Below are 26264 nucleotides of genomic sequence, written 5' to 3'. Positions count from 1 at the left end.
ACCTCTTGGTTGGAAGCTTCTTCAAAGCCATTTCCTACGAGGACACATTTGTAAAGTTAGTTTACATAAAGCATTTTCTATGCTACCTAGGTGCAAGGTATTCATCATGAGGCAGCAAATTCAAATTCTAGTTAAAAACCTCACAAACATATTCTCATATTCATGCATTTTTTTACATTCAAGACCAAAAACTTAGATTCCTAGGCCTAAGTCATGTTTTTTGGCACTTTATTCTAGCTTCTACAAACTTTCCACACACTCAAAACGACAGCCATATGTGCACAAATTCATTCCACAAGCCAAATTTCACAAAACCACACTCAAATGCCATTGAGGCATTTCACCGAACACTTGGTTGGCGCATGTTCAAACATGAAAAAATGAGGAACAGGGGCAATGTGACATGCCCATTCATTTCAGAATTCAAAATACGCCTACTCAAAATGAATCTCCATACATCCTCCGATCCGCAAGATGACAAGATGCAAATGCATGCATGCTTATGATTAGAAAATTTAAGTGCAAGAATTAAACAAATGTTATTATGTTCAATTTTACTTAAACGCTTGCAGCACCCCTTTGATGGAGTCAAATGGCTCCGGATTCAGTGGGCAAAATTGAAAGTGTAGGTTCTCAAGAAGTAAAAACACAACACAAGAAATTAAAACACAAATCATCAATCCAATGTTTATTAATGTTGTGATCATGGTTTACAAAGGTTTGGAAGACTTTGGAGATCCCAATGAGTCTTTGGAGAACAATCATGTATTGAACCCTTTAGCTGCCCCAAGTACTAAGCATAATATCGTTTGACGACATCAGAAATCACAAGCGAAGGTAATTCTTCATCGTCCATGCTGGAAAGCACTAATGCTCCTCCCGAAAACGCTTTCTTTAAGACAAAAGGTCCTTCATAATTCGGAGCCCATTTTCTCCTATGGTCTTTATGAGCTTGTGATACTTTCTTCAAGACGAGATCCCCTTCGTTGAACTTGCATGGGCGTACCTTCTTATCGAAAGCATTCTTCACCAGGCTTTGATATAAACGTCCATGGCTCATGGTGGCCAATCTCTTACCTTTTATAAGATTCAGTTGATCAAAGAGTGCTTGGGCCCATTCTGACTCTTCCAACCCTGACTCGACCAGAATTCTCAAAGAGGGGACCTCTACTTCAAACGGCAGCACAACCTCCATCCCATACACTAAAGAGAACAAAGTTGCCCCAATTGATGTGCGCATCGAGGTTTGATAACCATGCAGCACGAAAGGAAGCATCTCGTGCCAATCCTTGTATGACACAGTCATTTTCTGAACTATCTTCTTAATGTTCTTGTTGGCAGCCTCAACTGCCCCATTCATATTGGGCCTATAAGGCGTGGAATTATGGTGTTGGATCTTGAAATCCTCACACATTTCCTTCATCATTTTGTTGTTCAGATTGGTGACATTGTTAGTGATAATCTTCCTGGGTAACCTAGATCGACAAATTATCTCTTTCTTGATGAACCTGACAACCACACTCTTTGTCACACTGGCGTATGAAGTAGCTTCAACCCATTTGGTGAAGTAGTCAATTCCAACCAAAATGAAGCGTTGTTCGTTCAAAGCCTTGGGCTCAATAGCCCTAATCACATCTATTCCCCACATAGAGAATGACCAAGGTGCCGCTAAGATGTTCAAGGGCACGGGCGGAGCATTGACATTGTCGGCGAATGCTTGACACTTTCTCACATGGATACAACAATCATTTTCCATGGTGAGCCAATAATACCCTGCCCTCCGAATCTTCCGGGCCATGGCATGCCCGTTGGCATGCGTTCCAAAGGACTTTTTGTGAACTTCCATTAGCATTTGCTCAGCCTCCTTGGCATCCACGCATCGGAGCAAAATCATGTCATGGTTTCTCTTGTACAGGATACCTCCACTCAAGAAGAAACCGGCTGCTAACCTTCGCAACATCCTCTTGTCGTTGTCGGAAGCCTTCCGTGGGTATTCCTTGTCTTCAATATAACGCTTGATGTCGAAGTACCATGGTTTACCATCTTGTTCCTCTTCTATTAAGCAGCAATGGGCGGGCTTGTCGCGACATCTGAATTCGATGTACGGCAAGTCCCCATGCGGGGTCAGCTGGAACATGGATGCCAGAGTGGCAAACGTATCGACCATTTGATTCTCCTCTCTGGGAATGTGGTGGAAGGATATGTCATCGAAGAACTCTATCAGTTTCTTGATGTAAGACTGGTAAGGTATCAACTTATGATCCCTAGTCTCCCATTCCCCTTTCATTTGGTGGATCATTAAGGCTGAGTCTCCATATACTTTGAGTAATTTGACCTTGAAGTCAATTGCTGCTTGAATCCCAAGGGCGCACGCCTCATACTCGACCATGTTGTTCATGCAGTCAAAGCTCAATCTAGCTGTGAAGGGTATACATTGATCGTCGGGGGTAAGCAAAACCGCCCCAACTTCATGGCCTAGTGCGTTGGACGTGCCGTTGGACCACACTATCCATTTGTCCCTATTCTCATCCTCCACCTCCTCCTCAAACAAGGTCATGATGTCCTCGTTCGAGAATTTTGGGTGCATGGGTTGGTAGTCATTGATGGGTTGCTGAGCTAGGTAATCTGTCGAGGCGCTACCCTTTATCGCCTTTTGAGTTACATAAACAATGTCGAATTCCGACAGCAGAACCTGCCACCGAGTGATCCATTTGGTGAGAGCGGGCTTTTCAAATATGTACTTGACTAGGTTCATCTTACATACCAACTAAGTGGTGTAGCTCAGCATGTATTTCCTTAGACGATAGGATGCCCACACCAAAGCACAACACGTCCTTTCAAGCTAAGAATAGTTCATTTCACATGTTGTGAACTTCTTGCTTAGGTAATAGACATCCCGTTCCCTCTTTCCAGACTCGTCATGCTGCCCCACCATACACCCCATCGACTCATCCAACACAGTCATGTATAGGATAAGGGGCTTTCTAGGAACTGGTGGCACAAGCACAAGAGGATTCATAAGGCATCGCTTGATCCTTCCGAACGCCACTTGACAGTCATCATTCCATTGGACAGACTGGTTCTTGCGTAATAGCTTGAAGAGAGGCTCACAAGTAGCGGTTAGCTGTGATACGAACCTCGCTATATAATTCAGGCGTCCCAAGAAACCTCGAACTTGCTTCTCGGTGTGTGGCTCGAGCATTTCAAGGATGGTTTTTACTTTGTCCGAGTCCACCTCTATCCCTTTCTGGCTTACGATAAAATCGAGCAATTTTCTCGACTTGACCCCAAAAGTACACTTGGTGGGATTCAGTCTTAGTCTGTAATTACACAGTCATTCGAACAACTTCCGTAAGTTGACGAGATGTTCCTCCTCGGTTTTAGACTTGGCAATCATATCATCCACTTAGACTTCAATTTCTTTGTGCATCATGTCATGGAATAATGCTACCATAGGTTGTTGGTAGGTTGCCCTAGCGTTCTTAAGCCCAAAGGACATCACTTTGTAGTAGAACGTCCCCCACAGGGTGATGAAGGTCATCTTTTCCTTGTCCTCTGGTGCCATCTTTATTTGGTTGTAGCCCGATAACCCGTCCATGAAAGAAAACAAAGCAAAATTGGTTGTCTTATCTACAAGGACATCGATGTGCGGTAAAGGAAAGTTATCCTTTGGACTGGCTCGGTTTAGATCCCAATAGTCCATGCATATTCACACTTTCCCATCTTTTTTGGGGACCGGCACAATATTGGCAACCCATTCTGGGTATCAAGCAACTGCCAAGAAACTGACATCAAATTGCTTTTTCACCTCTTCTTTTATCTTTGAGGGCATCTCGGGCTTCATCCTTCCTATTTTTTGTTTCACCGGGGAACAACCGGGATTCAAAGGCAACCTATGCTGCATAATGTCGGGGTTCAAGCCGGGCATATCTTGGTACGACCAAGCGAAGATGCTTCTACCCCTCTTTTCTAGGGCACTTCTCCTCACGTCGGCGCGTGTAGGCTTAAATCCTAGCCCGAACCTTCCATGGTTCTCCTTGAACTCCACTAAGCTCGCCATGCCATCACTATTTTGACCCAAACCCATTCCGGGATCGTACCCATGCCCCAACATTACACGGGCTACCATCAATGCAGCACTGGATGAGCGGGGTTGCACTGGGGGAGACTTGACATAAGCATTGCTCACTACCTCCAATAATTGAAAAGTCGTCTCCAAGGACTCCTCTGTGTCTTCTACATATGGAGTAGAAGAAGGACAACTTACCAGGATGTCTTCCTCCCCCGAGACTATGACTAACTGCCCTTCCACCACAAATTTCAACCTTTGGTGGAGCGTTGAAGTGACTACCCCGACTGAGTGAATCCAAGGTCAGCCTAAAAGGAAGCTATAGGCCAGGTTGATATCCATCACTTAGAAAGTGATCTGACAGATGTGAGGTCCAATCTGAATTGGGAGATCAATCTCCCCCCTTACGTCCTGGCGGCTGCCGTCAAAAGCTCGCACCACCATGGAGCTCGGCCTCAGGAGTGACGCGTTGAAAGGAAATTTGTCCAATGTACTCTTGGGCATGACATTAAGCGACGAGCCATTGTCAATCAGCACCTTGGCCATGATGTGGTCCAAACACTTGATGGACACATGCAAGGCCCTATTATGTCCCCGGCCCTCGACTGGTATCTCCTCATCGGCGAAGGTGAGGTAATTATTGGTGGTAATATTGTTGATGATGCCCTCCGATGGACTCATCCTTCCTTTCTTCGGGCTTTTGAAGGGCATACTTTCATGGGACCGCCTTGTCACTCTTGTAAGGGAAAGGGGAAGGCATCTTAACCGAAATAGGTTAGAGCCTCAGTCCTTATGCATGACAACATCTCTGGTGAAGTGTATCACCAAGCACTTGGGTTTGCTCGGGCTCTTGTCAGCCGATTGCATGCACACATCTTGCCCACCCTTCCTTGCACCACAAACTTCAAATAGGCCCACGTCCATCATTCCTTGCAACAGCTCCTCTGCCGTCGGCCATGTTTCCATGCCGTGCAATGTGCTTGGATGCATCAAACAAGAATCTTCTTTGTGCCCGTCAAGGGAAATCATGCCCGCCTCGCACAACACCTCCAATATAAACCTCCTCGAGGTTACCACATCTTTCAATTGCTTCGACCTCTGAGGTCCGTATTCCTCCACCACATTAATCGCTGGTCCCCCATGACTAGCAAGAGGGTTTACCTTTACATTTGGACCGTCCTCTTGGAATGTCAGCCAACCTGCATCGATCAAACTTTGGACCTTATGTTTGAAGGCCACACATTGTTCTATCGAGTGCCCCGGGACACGCCCATGATAAGCGCAGGTCGTGTTGGGGTTGTACCATCGAGGGAAAGGAGACTGTAAAATCTTCCCGGGGGTCACCACTGCCATTTGGTTGGCGATAAAAAATGGTAGCAGGTCTGCGTACGACATCGGGATGGGAGTGAATTCTACAAGTTTCTTTACCAAAAAATTCCTTCCCGGATTGGCACTTGTGCTCGGATTGGAGCTTCCGGCGGGGAGAGGTTGTGTAGGAGTTGAGTTTTGAGTGGGGGCCCTTTGTGGTTGAGCGGGTGCCCTTTGCTAGACGGGCACTAGACTATAGGGGTTTCTGACACGGGCCGAAAAGCTTGGTTGATGTTGGGCATATTGGTAAGTGTTGTGAGGGGTTTGTTGGGGCTTCAGCCAAGTAGGAGCTGAAGTCATAGCGTGGGTTTCTCCTTCCTTCTTCTTTGCCCCAATTGCCCTGAATATCCTATTGCTCGTGTCGGCAGGGGCGACATAATCGAACTTCCCTCATTTTAGGCCTACTTCGATCCTCTCGCTTGCAAATACTAAATCTGCAAAGCTAGAGGGCATGCATCCCACCAACTTTTCGTAGTAGAACTTTGGCAGTGTGTCCACTTTCATAGTGATCATCTCTCTTTCTACCATGGGGGTGACACTTGTGCTGCCAAGTCCTTCCACCGTTGGGTGTACTCCTTAAAGGACTCATGCTCCCGCTTGCTCATATTTTGTAGCTGGGTTCTGTCGGGAGCCATGTCAGTATTGTATTGGTACTGCCTAATGAAGGCAGCAATCAAGTCCTTCCATGTGCGGATACGAGAAGCCTCCAAATTGGTATACCAGATGACTGCCACCTCGGCCAAACTTTCTTGGAAGAAATTCATTAACAACTTCTCGTCCCAAAAGTATGCCCCCATTTTTCCGTAGTACATCTTCAGGTGATTCTTGGGGCAAGTGGTCCCCTTGTATTTATCAAAATCTGGTACCTTGAATTTTGGGGGAATAACAACATTAGGTACCAAATACAATTCTACCATGTCAGCGAAAGGGTAATCACCAAACCCCTCGAAATCCCTTAATCTCTCCTCGATGAGATCAAGTTTCTCTCTCCCTTCCACTACCGGAGGCGGCCCCCCTACCGAGAAATGCAGCGATTGTAGAGGGTAGGGTTGAGGAGCTCCTGCGGTATTGGGTTGAGGCATAGCATTAAATGCCAGTCCCTCGGCTGTGAATGTGGGATATGGGTCGAAGTCACCTTGAGCATGCTCCCGAGGTTCTTCACGGGCGCCCCTTACAGGCTAGGGATCTGACCCTCAAATGTAAAGGGAATGACATGATTAGTGTTCTCGTTGGGTATGTGCATGGTGGGTGACGTATAATTTGGGGGGGGGGGTAAGCCATAGGGGTAAGCATTCCTATTATGCCCCATGTATGGTCCGCCGGTGTTGCCAAACACCTCTCCTCCTTGTCCCATCTTGTTCGGGATGTGTTGGTTCGCTTGGTTTGTGGCAGATGGATAGGTAGGATCTGCCTCAGTGGCGGCACTGGCAATGGCAACTGCGGACGTGTTGCTTTCCATCATTCTCTTCATGCCTAACATGGCTTCTATCATGGAAGCCATTTGATCCTTTAATGCCTCCATATCGGCCTTCATTTGTTCTTGCACCTCCTCTGTTTCACCTATGACTCTAGTTTTGGAACGGGTTCGATAGTTAACCAACAAGTTAAGGTACCTTTCTCCATTGGGACATATAAGGATGAAGTTCCTATGGAGGTAGGGCATATTTTGTTAGGAAAGCCATGGCAATTTAATAGGAAGATAATTTACAATGGCCTAAATAATGAGATTACCCTCACCCACACTAAATTTGTGTTGCATCCTCAAACACCTTCATAGGTAGCTAAGGATAAACTTACAATGAAGGATAAGAAGGATGAGGAAAAGTTAGAAAAACAAAAGAGAAAAAGGATAGTAAGGCCTTAGCTCCGGGAAAAAGAGGGAGGATTTTCCTCTAGAAAGTTGTAAAGAAGGAGAGTCATTTTGCAACAAAATGAGATATTAAGAAGGCTCTTCTTCTCAATCAATCTTTCTACCTTCCCCTCTCAAGGGAGACTTCCCTTAGCACTGCCACAATTCCCACACTTGAGACCATTCCCCCAAAGGTCCAAGAACTCTTATAGGAATTTGGTGATGTATTTCCCAAAGAGATACCCCTTGGGTTACCTCCTCTTGGGGGAATAGAACACCAAATAGACTTAGTCCCAGGAACAAGCCTTCCTAATAGGCCAGTGTTTGAACCCGGCAAGTGCACCAGATCGTGCAAGTAGTATAAAACGGTAAGAACCGAGAATCGAACTCTCGGGGAACTTGTGTTACTTGGTAAAGCTATATTCAGTGAATAGGTGTCTAGTATGAAAAGAGTTGTGTCAACTATGCACAGGTATGTAAACTAACAACCAGCTTATAGGACTAATCCTCAAGAGACCAAGGAGATTGAATCCCAAGTTAAGGAATTGTTGGAGAAGGGTTGGGTCCAAGAGAGTCTAAGTCATTGTGTTGTGCCTGTGTTGTTGGTGCCAAAGAAAGATGGTAAGTGGAGAATGTGTATAGATTGTAGGGCCATCAACAACATAACTGTGAAGTATAGGCACCCCATTCCTAGGCTTGATGAGTTGCATGATGCAAATATATTTTCCAAAATTGATCTTAAAAGTGGTTATCACCAAATAAGGATGAGAGAAGGTGATGAGTGGAAAACCGCTTTCAAGACCAAGTTTGGGTTACAAAACCTGGAGGTTGGTCTACATATATGTCTTCTTCAATGTATCCTTTGACAAAAGAACTCTTCACATCCATTTGGAATAACATGAAATCCATAATACATGCAAAGGCAAGCAGCAGCCTAATGGCTTCTAACCTTGCAATAAGGGCATAGGTTTCATGATTACTCATGTGATTTTCCTTTTAATATTTTGTTTACATACCTGTGCATAGTTGACACATCTCTTTTCATACTAGACATCTATTCATTGAATATAGCTTTACCAAGTAACACAAGTTCCCTGAGAGTTCGATACTCGGTTCCTACCATTTTATACTACTTGGGCGATTCCGTGCACTTGCCGGGTTTGAACAAGTTTTTAGCGCCATTGCCGGGGAACTTCTTTCTATTTGGAAAGTTAGTTCAGTCCTAGGAGTCTATTCTTTATTCTTTGATAAACTATGAATATTTACTTTCTATTCATATTTGTTTTCCCCTTGAACTGGATAACTGCTATTGTTGTTAGTGTTTTATATGCATAGATCTCCGACAGGCAATTTAGTTCCTCTGGACTTGGAGATTGAAGCTACGTTGAGAAAGAACAGAGCCGAGAGGAGAAGAAAATTACTGCAAGACAGGATAGTAGGGTCCATTCTTGAGGAAGAAACTCATTTTTCTGATTCTTCCTCATCCGACTCACCATCATCAAAGGAATCCGCAACTTATTTACCAAAAGTTGTTTCCATGGCTGATGAGCACAAGCAAAGAGTTACCTTTGAGGACTATTCAAGCAGTTCAGTGCCGCAATTCATTACCAGCATTGCACGTCTTGAAGGGCAAGCTCACAACATAAACTACCCTTATTCTTTGATTCATTTAATACAGGGGAACTTATTCCAAGGATTACCAAATGAGGACCCCTATGCACATTTGGCAACATTCATTGAAATCTGTAGCATTGTAAAGATTGCAGGCATGCAGATGAAGCCATTAGACTCAGTCTATTTTCATTTTCCTTGGCAGGTGAAGCCAAGAAGTGGCTCCACTCATTTATGTGGAAGCAATGACTTCCAAGATTATTTTGATGGTGCCAAAGAATCAAGAGTTAAGCAAATTCTAAAGATTCAAGAATCAAGTTTCAAGAACAAACAAGATCAAGATTCAAGAATCAAGAGAAGACTCAATCAAGATAAGTACTAAAAAGTTTTTCAAAACATTGAGTAGCACAAGAATTTTTCACAAAATCTTTTACCAAAGAGTTTGACTCTCTGGTAATCGATTACCATAAGGTAGTAATCGATTACCAGTAGCCAGCATTGTTTTGAAAACTAATTTACAAAGTTGTAATTGATTACCATAATCATGTAATCGATTACCAATGTTTTAAAACGTTAGAATTCAAATTTCAAGAGTCACAACTAGCGATAAAACATTTTCAAATCATTTTTAACTTGTGAAATCGATTACACAATACTTATAATCGATTACTAGTGTTTCTAAATGTTTTGATTTTCAAATTTAAACATGAAGAGTCACATCTATTGATGTGTAATTGATTACACCTTAATGGTAATCGATTACCAGTGACTGATTTCGAAAATAAATTACCAAAAGTCACAATTCTTAAAGTGACTTGTTTCTGAAGAATTTTTCAAAGGTCACAACCTTTAAGTGACTAGTTTTTAAAAGAGTCACAATCTTTTAAAGTGATTAGTTTTAAAGAAATTGCCAAGAGTCATAAACTTTAACTTGAGTCATCAAATGATTATAAATATGTGACCATGGCATGAATTTCAAAAACAACCTTTTTACAGAACTAATTCTTACAGAAATTTCTGATTCATTTCTCAACTTCTTTCTAAGAGTTTTTGTTCAATACTTTGTTCAAAAACTTGTGCTATTCTTCTTCTTCACTCACTTCTCCCTTTGCCAAAAGAATAGAAGGACAAACCGCCTGAATTCTTTTGTGTCTCCCTTCTCTCTTCCAAGAGAATTCAAGGGACTAACCGCCTGAGAATTCTTTTGATTCTTTCGTTCCCCTTAAACAAAAGATTTCAAAGGACTAACCGCCTGAGATATCTTATGTTTCCCCTTACAAAGATTCAAAGGACTAACCTCCTGAGAATCCTTTGTCTGAACACATTGGAGGGTACATCCTTTGTGGTACAAGTAGATGGTTGTTGTACTGAGAACAAGAGAGGGTACATCTCTTGTGGATCAGTTCAAGTGGAGGGTACATCCACTTGGTTGTTCAAAGAGAACAAGGGAGGGTACATCCCTTGTGGATCTTTGGCTTGTAAAGGACTTTACAAGGTTGAAAGAAATCTCAAGAACCATTGGTTAGTTGGGGACGAGACGTAGGCATGGATTGTGGTCGAACCAGTATAAATCTTGTGTTTGTCTTCTTCTTCCCTACACTCTTTAATTTCCATTGTGTACTTTTAATTACCGCTTTTACTTTTGGTTAAGTTTCTATTTCTGTTCTTTACTTTCTTAACTTTGTAGTAAAAGCCTAGTTGAATCTAGTAACATTAAGAAGCATAAATTTTTAATTAGTCAAGGCACATTAATAATTAATTCATCCCCCCCCTCTTCTTAATTATTTCGAGGCCACTTGATCCAACAATTTAAGGGTAACAGTCTGAAAACCTATGAAGAAGTTGTTGAAAAGTTTCTTAAAAAATATTTCCCAAAGTCAAAGACTGTGGAAGGGAAAGCTGCAATCTATTCATTTCATCAGTTCCCTGATGAGTCCTTGAGTGAAGCGTTGGAGAGGTTTAGAGGTTTATTGAGAAAGACTCCCACCCATGGGTTCTCCGAGCCAATTCAATTGAATATGTTTATAGATAGGTTGAGACCACAAACCAAGCGACAGAGCTAATTGAGAATATGTTAGCCAATGATCATGCCATTCTGCGCGACAGAGTTCATTAACCCACAAAGAAAAGCTTGTTAGAACTATCATCACATGATGCTTTATTGGCACAGAATAAGTTGCTTTCTAGGAAAATTGAGATTTTAATAGAAACACTTGGTAAGTTGCCAACTAAACTGTCTATTGGTCAACCTACACATTCTTCTGTTTTGCAGGTTACTGGTTGTACCGTCTGTGATGAGGCTCATGAAATAGGCCAATGTATTCCCATTGAAGAAAACACTCAAGAAGTGCACTATATGGGAAATCAACAAAGACAAGGATATACTCAAGGAGGATTTTTAGGCTTCCAGCAAGGTCCTTATAACCAACAACGACAATGGAGATCACACCCTGACAATCAATTCACCAAGGACTAGGGTGGACCTTCCAACATTCCAATTCAACAAGGGCCTAACATCTTTCAGAGGACTACTAAGCTTGAGGAGACTTTGAATCAATTTATGCAAGTAACAATGTCAAATCATAAAAGCATTGAGTCAACCCTGAAAAACGTTGAGGTCCAAGTGGGACAACCGGCCAAGTAGATAGCTGACAAGTCATCCAACAGTTTCGTGTCGAATACAGAAAAGAATCCCAAGGAGGAATGTAAAGCTGTGATGAAAATGAGTAAGAGGTTTGTGAAGGTGGAGGATGAGGATAGTGTTGTATCCAAGAAGAAAGCTGCTGAAAAGAAAGGTAATGATGAAAAGAAAGATGATGTGAGAGGTGAAAGAAATCAGGAAAAAGAAAAACAAATAATGGTCAAGAAAAAGAAATTAAATGACCAAGAAAAAGAAAAAGAAGTAGAAAAAGAAAAAGAATATGAAAAAAATGAAAAAGATGAAAAAATAAGAATGAAGAGAGGAGTAGAAGTGAACAAGCTAGAGAAAAGAAAAGACATAAAGCTGTGAATGAAAGTGCGGAAGTACCATATGTTGTGGTACCTTCCAAGAAGGAGAAGGACCACTATTTGGTGAGATTTTTAGATATTTTCAGGAAACTGGAAATAACCATGCCCTTCGGAGAAGCTTTACAACAAATGTCACTCTACTCCAAGTTTTTAAAAGATATGTTAACAAGGAAACACAAGTATATTCACAAGGAAAACATTATTGTGGAAGGAAATTGTAGTGCTATGATTCAAAAGATCCTTCCACCCAAGCATAAAGACCCTAGGAGTGTAACCATTCCTTGTTCAATTGGAGAAGTCACTGTGGGAAAGGCTCTTATTGATTTGGGAGCCAATATTAACTTAATGCCACTCTCCATGTGCAGAAGGTTGGGAGAGTTGGAGATCATACCCACTAGGATGACTTTACAACTTGTTGACCGCTCCATTACCAAACCATATGGAGTAATTGAAGATGTGTTGGTCAGAGTAAAACATTTTATCTTCCCCGCAGACTTTGTGATAATGACTTTCTTGTAATATTGGGAAAGCCATTCATGTTAACTGCAAGCTCCATAGTTGATATGGGGAGAAAGAAGCTGGAGCTGGGCTTTGAAGATCAGAAAACTGATTTTGATTTATTTTTTGAAGACAAGCCTGCTCCAGAACAAAATGTTTGCTTACAGGTAATGGAAGTGGGTAAGGAGGTCCTAGAAGTACGAACCAAAACGTGATCACCCATTGAGGTAAAAGTGTCAAGCTAGTGACGTTAAAGAAGCGCTTCCTGGGAGGCAACCCAGTTCTAATTTATGCTTTTCTTTTCTTTTATGTAGGGCATAATGTGGAACTTGCTTCATAATCATTACATTGGGGTATATCAGCTTATTTTGAAGGATAGATATAAGGGTTTCAATTTCTTGAGGAAGGGACTGAAAAATAACTTAGAAATTTTTTTTTGAAAAAACAGTCATTTTGCTAAGCGCAAGCCTCGTGCTAAGCGCATCTTTGGTCATGCGCTAAGCCAAAAGTCTCTAGTGCTTAGCGCTCAACCCTTGCATCTCAGGCTGATTTGGTCCGCTATGTTGGCCAAGGCTGAGCTAAGCCCATTTCAATTCAATTTGAATTGGGCTAAGCGATGGCCTACTCGCTAAGCGCATCGTATTCACTGGCTAAGCACGAGACGTTACCGCTAAGCCCATTTCGATGAGGCCTAAATTGGGGTTCATTGAGCTAAGCGCTACTCATGCCAGCTAAGCCCAATTCCTAGTGGCCATAGCAGCGCTAAGCGATCCAACCGCTAAGTGCATGCCCCTCTGTATTCAAGATGCATCATTTTAGCTAAGCCGGCCCAGATCTCGACTCAACGAGAGTTGCAGGTTTTATGACCTGCAAAATTTGCTAAGTGCCGCTTCTGTGTGCTAAGCCCAGCTTAAAAAAAATTCAGATTTTGAATTTCAAACTTGGGCTAAGCGCGAAGTTCTGCTAAGCAACCCACTTTGAGAAACCAAACATCTCTCTGGCTCGCTTAGCGCTGCAGTTCGCTAAGCAATAAGGTCGAAAATTCCTTAAGTAAGTGTAACGTTAGTTACACTCACATTTGCCCAAAATTCTCAGAGTATTCCCTGCATTTTCTCTCTCGCCCAAATCTGTGCAACCTGCCTTCTTGCTTTCTTTTTGTATCTTCTACGCATCTTCAGTACACAACAATCCAAGTAAGTTCCCCATTCCATTTCTTTCTCTTTTATTTTGTTGAAACTTACGTTAGAAAACCATAGATGTAGCTTTTAATTTTTAGGGTTTTAATGATATTAGATTAGTTAAAAATTAGGATTTTGTTAATGATTGTGCTGTGTAGATAGTTTTGACTGGTTTGCATGTTTGATATGCCTTTTAGAGGCTCAAAAATGGAAGAAAATGAACTGCGTTTTTTCTGGAAAACGCAATGAACTCGCTAAGCGAGCATGCTATGCTAAGCGAGTTCATCAATATTCATTGAATATATGCATTTCTAGACGAACTCGCTAAGCGCACCTACCGCGCTAAGCAAGCTCATCTTGTGAGGATGAACACTCATCCTCCTGTTGAGATACTTGGGGCTAAGCGAGGCTGAATCGCTAAGCCCGGGTAACTTAGTCCAATTTTTTTTTGAAAGTCGTGCGCTAAGTCAAGCCTATCTGGGCTAAGCCCATTTCATTACGGCAGCCATTGGGCTGAGCGAGCCTTGCTCACTAAGCCCCCATACTTAGTGAATTTTCTGAATTTCATGGTGCCGCTAAGCACAACCTTGCTAAGCTTAGCGCACATCTGTTGCAGCAATCATTAGGCTTAGTAGGCAGATGCCAGCTAAGCCGATTCTGCAGAAGCAGAATTTTCTGCAACATCTGCTAAGCGGCCCCACATGTCGCTAATCGGTAGTGTGTATTTTGTGAAGGCAAGATAAGCGGACCATGTCTCGATAAGCCGCCAATGCCTTTTTCAGTTTTATTTTTCATTTTTTGAATTTGAATAACTTGTGTCCTGATTAACTGTTTGGTCCCTCTATTTGCAGATGGCCTCTAGGAAACACAAGAGTATCGGTTCAAGACCCACAACTCAATATGATACAAGGAGATTTCACTCCTTAGATGCACAGAACCAGTACATGGATAATGTATTGGGGAGAAACATCTTGCTAGAGAGGAAGGTGGAGGTCTACCACACTGAGTTTGATGATTTTAAGGCTTAGTTGGATAGGTGTAATCTCCATAAATGCCTCACCAATTTGGTTGATGGGAGCATATATGTGGCTTTGGTGAAAGAGTTCTATGCAAACCTATACAACTTTGAGGGTCCTTCACCAAAGCAAGCCAGGGTCAGAGGCCATCTAGTGAAGATCAACACTAAGAGCCTCAACACATTCCTAGAGACACCTGTGGTATTGGCAGAGGGTGAGACTTTGCCCACATACTGTAGGCTGCCTTCAGATCCTAGGGAGATTGAGGTTGCCCTATGCATAACTGGTTGAGGGTTCATCTTGAATGCTGAGGGCCAACCTGGGAGGATCCTGAGGAAGAACTTGATGACTTTAGCCTAAGTGTGGAATGTTCTCTCATACTCCAACCTGGCCCTAACATCGCACACCTCTGACCTGACAGTGGATAGAGCTAGGCTGATCTTTGGCCTAGTCTCTCGCATGGGCATGAACATAGGAGCTCTCATTTCTGGCCAGATGACTTTTATAGCCCAGTCTAACTCTTCTAGACTTGGGTTTCTTACTCTGATCACCGCCCTATGTCGAGGCAGAGGGGTTGTCTCTAACAACCTCACTTTTGAGCGCCTGAGCCTGATCATTAACCTGGCCTACATCAGGAAGAACTATTGGAATCCTGATGATCTGACAGTTGCTATCCGAGGGGCTAGGAGGGCGAGGGCGAGGCTAGCTAATCTTCCTTCCACATCTGTAGCTCCTACTCTTGCATCCACTTCAGCAGCTCCTTCAGACCCAGCTCAAATGGATTCTCAATGCTTTGAAGCCATGCTTCAGAGCATTCATCAGGGATAGATCATTTTACTTCAGAGTTTACAGGTGGTGGTGCCTCCAGAATCCATTCCTTCCGTTGAGCAGTTTCTGGAGAGAGTAGCCTGGCCTAGGGTCCAACCTTCTCTTCATAGGGAAGATGAAGGTCCTATAGCCTAGGTACCACAACATGTAGAGGATGCGCCATCGGAGACCACCGTTCCAGAGCCATTCATTGTAGAGGAGGAGGTAGGAGAGACACAGGTTAGACAGGAAGCTGCTGCTAATCCTGAGAGATCACGACAGGTCACGTTAGATCCACCCACACCAATGGTGGACCTATCCTCACTACAGCATGCAGCAGACCCCTCCACTCCTATACTCGAGATACCAGAGGACCCGACCACACCAGTCCTGACTCTGAACACTTCTCCTCCAGTTACTCCAGTACTTCATCTGACAGATAAGGAGGATGTTCAGACATAGGACACTCAGGACCAGTCATAGGAATTCTAAATTCCTGATGATGTTTTTTGGATTATTATCATAATGATTATAGTTTCAATACATTGTTTTTAGTGATTTTGGTTAATGTTTATATACACTGTTGTTTTGTTTGTGGTTAGTTGGTATGCTTGTTTTGAAGCATATGGAACAATCTGACTTGACTTTGATGATTATGCAGTGAAACACTTTTATTTTTTTGTGAAAATTGGTGTTATGAATTGATTCTGGATTGAATGTATGATTGTGATGGAGTTTGTGCTTCTTTTCATAAGTTTGAGCAAGTATGTTTGTTAGACAAAGAAAGAACAAGAATGTGAACTTGCAATTAGAATTGAAAGAAAAGCTTGAACCATAACCGGTGAGAGTGTGATCTTAAACTGTGAGGGAACAACTAGCTTTGAGTAATAGTCTTTGCATCAATCTCTGAAATTTAGAATGAAATGTAAGAATGAGGACATGATGAAGGCTATGATTGTATATACAAGCCAATTGACCAAAAATCTTACCTTGAATTATAATTGTATCCTTTGCACCCTTTGTGAGCTGAATTACATTTTCAAAATTGAACCTTGAACTTGAATGAATATCTCCAGATACCTTGTTTAGATTCTAGGAGAGCAGATAGTTCAAGGCAAATTACCCCAAATTTGGGGGATTTTATTGGAATGTAAATTAAAAGGTAAAGCATCAGCACACACAACAATTAAGTTGTGTGTTTTAACAAAAAAAAAAGAGCAATCAAAGAAAATGTGTGCTGTTGAAATAAGGTCAAAGACAAATTAAAGTGAAAGGCAAGTAAATAAGCTAATTGTATTGAAAGAAATATTTGTATAAGTCTAGGATTTGTGCTATCTAAGAATCTAAGCCTTTGAATCCTAGAAAAACCAATTATTTTTGTAGCCAAGCCTCACTACAAGTCTGTAAAAGTCCTTCTGATTCTATTTATGCATTTATGACTTTATGGCTTAAGATGAAGTTCAAAGATTGGACCTCTTGCTAGTTGTTATGGATGAATAGCTTAAACACTTGTGCTTGAGTGAAACCGAAGCTATGAGACCGTGGTTTAAGTTGCTTTCCTTGATATATGTCTTATGCCTAACTTCATCTAATTGTACAGGTTACATTTTATTCTTCTCTTTGAATAACTGCATGTTTTGCGAAAGACAAGTGATGAGGGCATTTTGCTTCATTCTTTTATCATGCAATCAATAACTTTTGTGAATACACCTTTGTACATAGTCACTGCATGTTTTTGTCACTTGGGGGACCAGTGAGTTGTTCTTTATTTGCTTGAGGGCAAGCAAAACTGTAAATTTGGGGGAGTTGTTAGTCAATGAATACGATTAACTTTTATGAATAAAACCTGTGTAAACTGTATCAAACTCCTCCAATTTATGGTTATTTTGTAGTGTTGTAATTACTTTTTGTTAAAGATAGGTAATAAATACTTAGTACTCTCATTTTGTGTGTTTAATAATCATTTACTCTCAATTTCCAGTTAATTTGGCAAGTTTGTGAAGTGCTGATTTTCATCCGCTTGCTAAGCCAGTCTTTTGGCTTAGCGAGCCATCCGTTGAGCGCAACACTCCTTTGGCTGAGTGCGAGAAAGAATCTGGAAGAAGGATGAGTTGTGCATGTTCTCTAAGCGAGGGCTAATCCCAGTAAGCGCACCGCTTGAGTCCATCCACTGAGCGAAAAGATGAGCGCTAAGCCGAAATTTACTAATGCGCGCTAAGCGAGCCAGAGTTGCGCTAAGCGTGCAAGCACCAACAAGGCCACCTATTTAAGCTTAAAATCAGAAATGGAGAGAGAGCATGGGCAGTTCTCAAAGCTTTTGCATGTTTAGAGATTTCTAGAGAGAGAAAAGTCCAAGTTCGAAAGAGTTTTGAGAGTTTTTGCTGTGAGAAGACTGGCAGAGAACTGAGGAAGAAGAGGAAACCATCTTGAGAGCATGAGATGAGTTTGTGAGTGATTGTGAGGTTCTAGAGGTGGAGGAGACATCCCCACTACTTGTATTTCTTCAATCCTTCATTTTTCTCTTCTCTTTGTTGTAAAGGAAGCTTCCCAGATATGGAGAGTTAAATCCTTTGTTGGTTCTTCTTTGTAGGTACTTGATGTAAATACTTGTATATCTATTTAATGATGTTTTATGTGGCAGTACGTCATTTCAGTGTTCTTTTGCCTTGATCATGTAGACGCATTCTTTGTTAGGATCATTCAATAGTCAAAACTGGTCTGATTCTTAGAACTTGATAGGACAGGGCTAGTTTATCGTATTATCGCGAGGGATCGGGGTTCAGTAACCTAGTTGTTTGTATGTTATGTCTTAATGCGGTTCTGGTAAAGTTTAGTCCAACAAGAGACATCTGAGGACGATGCTTGATTAGGATTAGGCTAAACATGCGCGAGACATCGGGGTTTAGTAGTGTAGGAGACAACATAGAACACAGGAACATTGTTAGGTAGAGAGTATCCTTTTAACATCAGGCACCTAATAGGAAAACCAATATGTTGTGTACTTGTCTTTATACATCATGACTCACGTTATTTTCCTTTTAATAGTTTTTTTACATACCTGTGCATAGTTGACACATCTTTTTTCATACTAGGCACCTATTCACTGAATATAGCTTTACCAAGTAACACAAGTTCCCCGAGAGTTCGATACTCGATTCTTACCGTTTTATACTACTTGTGCGATCTGGTGCACTTGCCGAGTTTGAACAGACATGCTTCACACAATTTATTTTTCTCAAACTTAAGTTTAGGAATACCAAACACTAATTCCTTTTTAACTAGATGATTGAGATGATGCATGTTCATATGTGCAGCCCTACACTACCATAATCAAGAATCATCAATCTTACTTACCAAGCAACTAAGTTCATGAATTGATGCAATTTCAATATTCAACATGTAGATGTTACCTATTCTTTTACCTGTGTGAACAACCTCACCAGATATAGCTTCACAACCAAGACAACAATTCTGTTGAATTCAATTTTGAAGCCATTGTCACATAGTTGACTTATGCTCAAGATCGTGCTTAAGTCTATTTATGTATAGAACATTTTTTATTTGAGTCTTGTGCTGATTTCCAATGTTTCCTTCTCACACAATTCTTCCCTTATTATTATCTCCAAAAGTGACATATCCTCCTTCCTTTGACACAAAGTCAGTATGTCTGGACTTGTCACCCATCATGTGCCTAGAGCAGCCATTGTCCAAGTACCATGGTGAGTCTCTTGCTTTTAGGCACACCTACAAGACAAAATAAATTAGAGAAAGGTGGTACCCAATTGAGGTTGGGTCCAATGGGATTAATTTCCACAATTAAATCTTTAGGAATCCAAACACATTTACCTCTAGGAACATCAAATCTCCTAACATAGCATTTATAAGATATGTGTCCTCTTTTCATGCAGTAATGATAGGTCTTTGATTTAGGCTTAGAATGAACTATGTTTTTCTTTTTGAAGACTTTGTTTGGGTTCACCTTTTTGGAGGATGCAAACTTGGTTTTCTTATTAAAGGTAGTTTGCTTGTTTGCTTGTTATACTCCAAACTAGTCTTATCGGTAGTGTGCTTTTACACACTGAGCAAGTGACTAAGATCACTCTTTCCTTTGTTCATTTTTCTTAAAAGATATTTAAGATAGGAAAGCTCAATTTGCAACTTCATACGTTCTTCATAGTGATCCTTTTTTAACTTTCCAAACTCAATCTGCCAAGATTTGTAATCATCCATATTAAGAGAAGCAGAAGAACAAACACAACCAGTGGCTTTATAACTTGAAACAAGATTTTCATTTTCTTGTCTCAATTTATCCAACTCACTTTGTGTTGAAGCCAATTTAGTGTTATGCAATTTTAAATCACTTCTCAACTTATTGTTCAAAACAGCAAGCCTTTGCGCTTCTTCATGCATTTCATTAAATGCTTCCAAAACTTCTTCAAATTCAGAATTTACCTTAGTTTCTTCAATGGCTGAGGAGTCATCCATTGAATCTGCCATCAAGCATATATTTGCAACTTCTTCTTTTGAGGAACTAACTTAGAGTGAAATTCCTTTTCTTTTCTTTTCTGTTTCTTCTGGAAGAGATTATTGAATCAACTCTTTTTCATATGCAAGAAATTTTCCGAAAAGAGCTTCCATCAACATTGATGTTAAGCCCTTGAATTCCTTGATCATTGTGATCTTTGATTCCCAGGTTCTTATAAGACAGTTAAAGATTTTGATGTTTAGCTCATCATCTTCAAACGTTTTTCCAAGACCAAGAAGGTGATTCACAATATGGTTGATTCTTGTTTGAAGTTCTGAAATGTTTTCTTCATTCTTCATTCGAAAAGCTTCATATTCGGATACATGAGTGTGCTTTGTTGCTCTTCTTACATCCGCAGTGCCTTCATGAGGGACTTCAAGCATTTCCTATATTTCATTTTCCCTTTTGCACCTTGCAGTATGAAAATATTCTTCAGCAGATTGTTGGATCGAGTGGCCTCAGAATAATTAAGAAGGGGGGGTTGAATTAATTATTCCTAAAACTTTACCAATTAAAAATTACTCTTTTAAGGCTTTTACTTATGTTATTAAGAGAATATGGAGTAGAAGAGAAACTTAACAGAAAGTAAAAGTGGAAATTAAATGCACAGCGGAAAGTAAAAGAGTAGGGAAGAAGAAAACAAACACACAAGATTTTTTATACTGGTTCGGCAACAGCCCGTGCCTACCTTCAGTCCCCAAGCAACCTGCGGTCCTTGGGATTTCTTTCAACCTTGTAAAAAACCTTTTACAAGCAAAGATCCACAAGGGATGTACCCTCCCTTGTTCTCTTTGAACCTAGTGGATGTACCCTCCACTAGAACTGATCCACAAGAGATGTACCCTCTCTTGTTCTCAGTCAAACCCAAGTAGATGTACCCTCTACTTGTGCCACAAAGGATGTACCCTCCAATGTGTTAAGACAAAGATCTCAGGCTGTTACACCTTTGATACTTTGTGAATAGGGATACAAAAGAATTCTCAGGCGGTTAAACCTTTGAACGCTTTTGTATTAGGGAATGAGAAGAATCAAAAGAATTCTCAGACTGTGTCGTTTTGAATTCTTTGACAAGGGAGAAGGGAGACACAAAAGAATTCAGGCGGCTAGTCCTTCCTTCTTTTGGAAAAAGGAGAAGAGAGACACAAAAAGAATTCAGGCGATTAGTCCTTGGCGAATTCTTTTTGGCAAAGGGAGAAGAGAATTGAAAGGATGAATAGCACAAGTTTTCAAGGTTTGGAAAAACCAGAAAACTTCAAAAAACTTTTGGTACAAAGAAGAAGAAGAAGTTCAAAGATATTCAAGGCTTGTAAAGGATTGTAAGAGATTGTTAGAAAGACTTGGAATCATTGATTTTAAAATGCAAAAGAAAGCCTTGCTTTTATAGACTCTTCATGTCTGGTCAAGAAAGCCATTCAGAAGAGTTATATCTTTTAGAAAAGCTTCAACCCATTTGAAAGAGTCAAAACCTTTTTGAAGAGTTACATCTTTAGATTTTTCAGAAACAAACACTGGTAATCGATTACCAAATATGTGTAATCGATTACACAAAGCTTTTGAATGAAACAATGTGACTCTTCACATTTAAATTTGAATTTCAATGTTCAAGGGCACTGGTAATCGATTACCAAAACATTGTAATCGATTACAACCTTTTTGAAAATATTTGGAACGTTGTAAATTCAGTTTGAAAACATTTTCAAACTCATTTTGCTACTGGTAATCGATTACAACAATATGGTAATCGATTACCAGAGAGTAAAAACTCTTTGGTAAGGTTTTGTCAAAAACTCATGTCCTATTCAAAGTTTTGAAAAACTTTTTAATACTTATCTTGATTGAGTCTTTTCTTCATTCTTGAATCTTGAGTCTTGAATCTTGATCTTGATTCTTGAGATCTTGAATCTTGATTCTTGTTTGTAGGCTTTCTTCTTGAGCCTTGAATTCTTCTTGATTCTTGAACTCTTTGACTTGTTCTAGATTTTCTTGAGATGGATGTTCTTCGATTCTCTTGAGCTTTTTGTCATCATCTTTTGTTGTCATCATTGTTATCATCAAAACACTTTTGAATCATTGTTGATTCATCATGAAGCTTTGCTTCCACAAAGATAAACCAGAAGTTAAAATGCTTTTAGCTTTTTGATCTTCTTGTACTTTTTTTTTCTCATCGTCTTCCATCTCATCTCATTCATTAGGCACCGATTCACCATTCACTTCTTTAGTTGTATGAAAGGTCCTTTAACAATAGAATTACATTCACTAGAACCAATTGACTGAATAAAGATTTCAATTCTTTTTGGTAAAAATGAAAAATGTTCTCCCTCCAACAATGGCAATCGGTTGAGAGATGCACCTTCTCTAAAAGTGATTTGTTTAGAGCCCATTTTAGAAAAACTATGATCTTGAGCAACTTTCAAGATGTAGTTCTGATACCAAATGAAAAAAGATGATGTAACTCACAAGCCAAGAGGGGGGTGAATTGGTTCTAAATCAAATCAAACTTAAAAATCAAGCATTATGAAAAACTTTATTTTCCAATGATCGTATCACAAACTTTTATTTAAACCAATATTTAATTAATCACCCTTAACACAAAATCCTTTTGTTAAAGTTCTTTTTCAAAAAGATATTCTCTTTAACATTTAGCAAATTGATCAAGAATATAATAAGAAAGAAAGATAAAATCAAGAGAAGAACACAATTCTTATTCCGGTTCACTCTTTATCTCTAGAGAAGCTAATACAATTATCTAATCCAGCCCGAATTAGATTTTCACAATACATATAGAATTCTTACAAGCAAGCACAATCAATCTCAGTTCCTACCCTAGAAAAAAGAGAAACCTAACCTTAGCCCATACTAGGAAAACCTATTCTTGTAGACCTTCAGAAATTCATGCATATACTAACAACATGTAAAACACATGAAAAACTTCAGTCAAAGAGAGACACAGCCTGATCAATCACATGCAAGAACATTTGCTTGAATGAATGAGTGTCTTCTTGATCTCACAAGAAATTTACAACTCACTTTTCACCATGAGAGCTTCAAAAAAGCTAAGTTAAGAAGTTGTGAGTCACACACTTATTCTAAGCACTTTTTCTTCTCTCTTTTTTCTTATTCTTAAAAGTGAGAACACAAGGTGGTTATTTATAGAGAAAACAATTATAATCGGATGTAATCGATTAAATATCCAATGTAATTAATTATTTTGAAGAAGTAATCGATTATATTATCATTTCAATCGATTAAAGTGTTCTTCCCAACATCTGGAAAACATCCAAGAATAATGTAATCGATTAGATTCTTGATATAATCGATTAAAGTGTTCTTGATCACTTCTAGGAACATATTTAAGAACAAAGTAATCGATTACGATCACCTAGTAATTGATTAAAGCAAAGACTCATGAAAAACCAGAAATGGTCTCAATTGAACTATGTAATCAATTAGGGTTAACTTGTAATTGATTAAATTGAAACAAGAATCTTTCTACAAGCTACAAACACTTGTGTAATTGATTACAATCAGCCTAGTAATAGATTAGAATAGAGAGTTTTATGCACTGAAGAAGTTTCTAACTTTAGAAACAATCTTTCTACCTCTTCATGATGATACATGATGTACATACAAAAAGATTGAGACTAAGATCCAACAATCAATACAAATGTCACTCAAGGAGTTGTGCACATGTAAAAAGACAACTTCTTCAAGCTCCAAAGCCTAGTCTTCATGTTGCTCCCCCTATCTCTAAAAACTAGTCACTCAAGGTCAAAGCAAAACTAGAAAGTCTATAAGAAATTAGCTAAGACATGCCACAAGGGAAGAACGATGATAACAATCCATCCTCAGGATATTACCTTTGCCTTACAACTCTCAAAATCCTCAAAAGTGCTTTGAAATTCAAAAATATAATCAAAGATGTTTTATAGATTTTAAAGTCTTTATTTATAGCTTCCTAAGATAACAAACTCGTCTAAGGTGCACTACAACCATGCTGAAATCAACAATAGTCGTTGTAAAAAACAATTAACATTGAAGCTCCGGGGCATGATCAACTGACTACGACCATCATGACGTGACTACGGTCGTAGTAAGTTTACTACAACTGTCATCTCAACATTTCCATTATGCTCGCCACAATCATGCTGGATACACTACGGTCATGGTCAAGTGATAGAGTCTTTGAATCTTTTGGTAAAAGTGAAAAATTCCACTTTTTTCACTCAATTGAGTGGTTAGACTTTTGCAAGATAATACTAGCATCCAAACGTGAGTGTTGCCAAGAAAACGCATTCAAATGCCACGAAAAATCACAAAATATCACTCTAGAAGTTGTTTATTTGTAATAAACATCTATTCTATGCTCCTTATTATTTGTTGTTCATTCACTCACTGGAACTATATTTTGATAAAGAGTCATATTTAGCATCCAATGCATTGTCATATATATGTGCCAAAACAGTTGTAAAAACCAGTGTCTATACACTTTGTCCTTTTATTTGTGTCTAATTGACTTATTCAAATACGCAAATGATTTTATATTAAGTATAAGTGACGTGCAACCTTGTACTGGATTCATGAAAGCAGAAAAAGGAAGTGCACAAACTTAAATTTCATAAATTTGTTTTGTCTCTCCTATTTTGAATTGCAAACATTAGATTTAAAGTATGAAAGGAAAGAATAGAAGAGAATAAAAGAAATCTTAAGGAATATTCTTTTGAGTCATTAGTGCTACGAAGGAAGAATCATATGTTGATGTCTATGCTTTCATTCCTTCTCTCTTCACAAGAACATGACACATTCGAAGGCCTCTAGTTGTGAAACAACAATAATATCAAGGCAAACGTAAATCCTGTAACGGATTTTTTTATCTAAAGTCTATAAAAGGCTACTCAACCTTTGCTATTCAACAAGAGAAAATGAAGAGAAAAACAAGTGATTTTGAAGTGATATTTTTGACAAGTCATTTGATGATATATTTTTGTGCTTAAGTTTTTTATCCTTTGATTATCAAAGTTATTTCATTGTATTTGAACTTAACTATTTATCCTCTATGTTGAGTAATTTGAATCTAGTTATTCAATTCAAACCTTTGTTGTTTGTTAAAGCCAGGAATAACTTAGTGTTAAACAATACTTGGGTGTACTTATATTCAAGGAGATTCTAAGGAGTGTGCCAGAAGTGGCCTAAAGAATACTATTGTAGTCAGGAGTGGCAGGACATAATACTTGTTGTAGTCAAGTTTTGATTAGTGGAACTCTTTACTGATTTGTAAAGGAGAACATGACGCAGTTCAATTTGAATGAACTGGTATAAACCTAAGTGTTTCTACTTCTCTCCAAAGAAATTTGATAAGTATTCTCTTGTGCTATTTTTTATACACTTTGTCACACAATTTTGCACTTGAAAACCTTTCTAAAAACTCTATTCACTACCCCAAATAAGGCCTTCGACGATGGTTCTATAGGGCCTTCCATAATAGCCCAAGGCCAAGGGGTCATGCATTGTTTTGATGGTTGTTTGTCAGTTCTGGAAACAAAAGCCACCTAGATGGGGCAAAATGGTCATTTTCTGGAATTTTCTGGGTCCTAGCTTGCCCAGGCTAGCATCTGGCTTGCCTGGGCCATGACTCACCTTCAACCTTAAGCAACCAGCTCGCCTGAGCGAGGTGATACCTTCAGGATGAAGCAACCAGTGAGGTGAGCTGCCCCTGCCCCAAAAATGGATTTTTCTATAAATAGCCATGCAGGGGAAGGGTTTTGGGGGTTCTGAAAGTTTAGAGAGAAAGAAAAATGAAGGGAGAGGAAGGGAAAAAAAGAAAAGCGAAGCTGAGGCGCTGCCGAATCACAACCGAGGATCATTCCCTACATCACTTCTCTTGCTAGCCTTGTATCCTATGCAACAACCGATTATTTTTTCTTCTTTTCTTTTCTTTAGAGTTGAATATAATCCATGTATCCTTATGGGTCCTCTTTGACATTTGTATGTATTCATCTTCTCCCCTCTTATCGTTGGTAATTTCATTTTATTTGTAAGGCTTAACTATAGCCGATCACCTGTGCCGTGAGATTGTTTTCTTTTGTGAGACTAGAAACTAATAAACACAAATAAAAATGAAAAGAAAATCAATTCACAAAACCAAACTTCTTTTCATCAAATATCACTTGAGATCGTTCAAGGTTCAACGCCTTAACGACTTCATCCACTTTTCACAATTTAAAACGTCGTTTCAAGGTCCAACGCCTTAATGACTCTTTGTTTGCAATTAAAATAAATCTTTCAAAAACATAAAATCAATTTAACGCACAAACATTCAGACTTAAAGAACTACGTA

At 39.7% G+C, this 26264-nt stretch overlaps 1 protein-coding gene across 1 annotated transcript; it reads right to left on the bottom strand.

The window, feature by feature from the left end:
* Positions 1-793: 793 nt before the first annotated feature.
* On the bottom strand, positions 794-2755 carry LOC100813757 (uncharacterized). The gene is made up of 2 exons (XM_014771621.1): positions 1509-2755; positions 794-1367 (listed from the first exon to the last, which is right to left on the bottom strand). The coding sequence occupies exons 1-2, from the start codon at positions 2753-2755 to the stop codon at positions 794-796; spliced, it is 1821 nt and encodes a 606-aa protein (XP_014627107.1).
* Positions 2756-26264: the final 23509 nt, after the last annotated feature.

The sequence above is a fragment of the Glycine max genome, chromosome 2 (genome assembly GCF_000004515.6).
Source record: "Glycine max cultivar Williams 82 chromosome 2, Glycine_max_v4.0, whole genome shotgun sequence".
NCBI lineage: Eukaryota > Viridiplantae > Streptophyta > Magnoliopsida > Fabales > Fabaceae > Glycine > Glycine max.
This window is presented reverse-complemented; position numbering and strand designations above follow the sequence as displayed.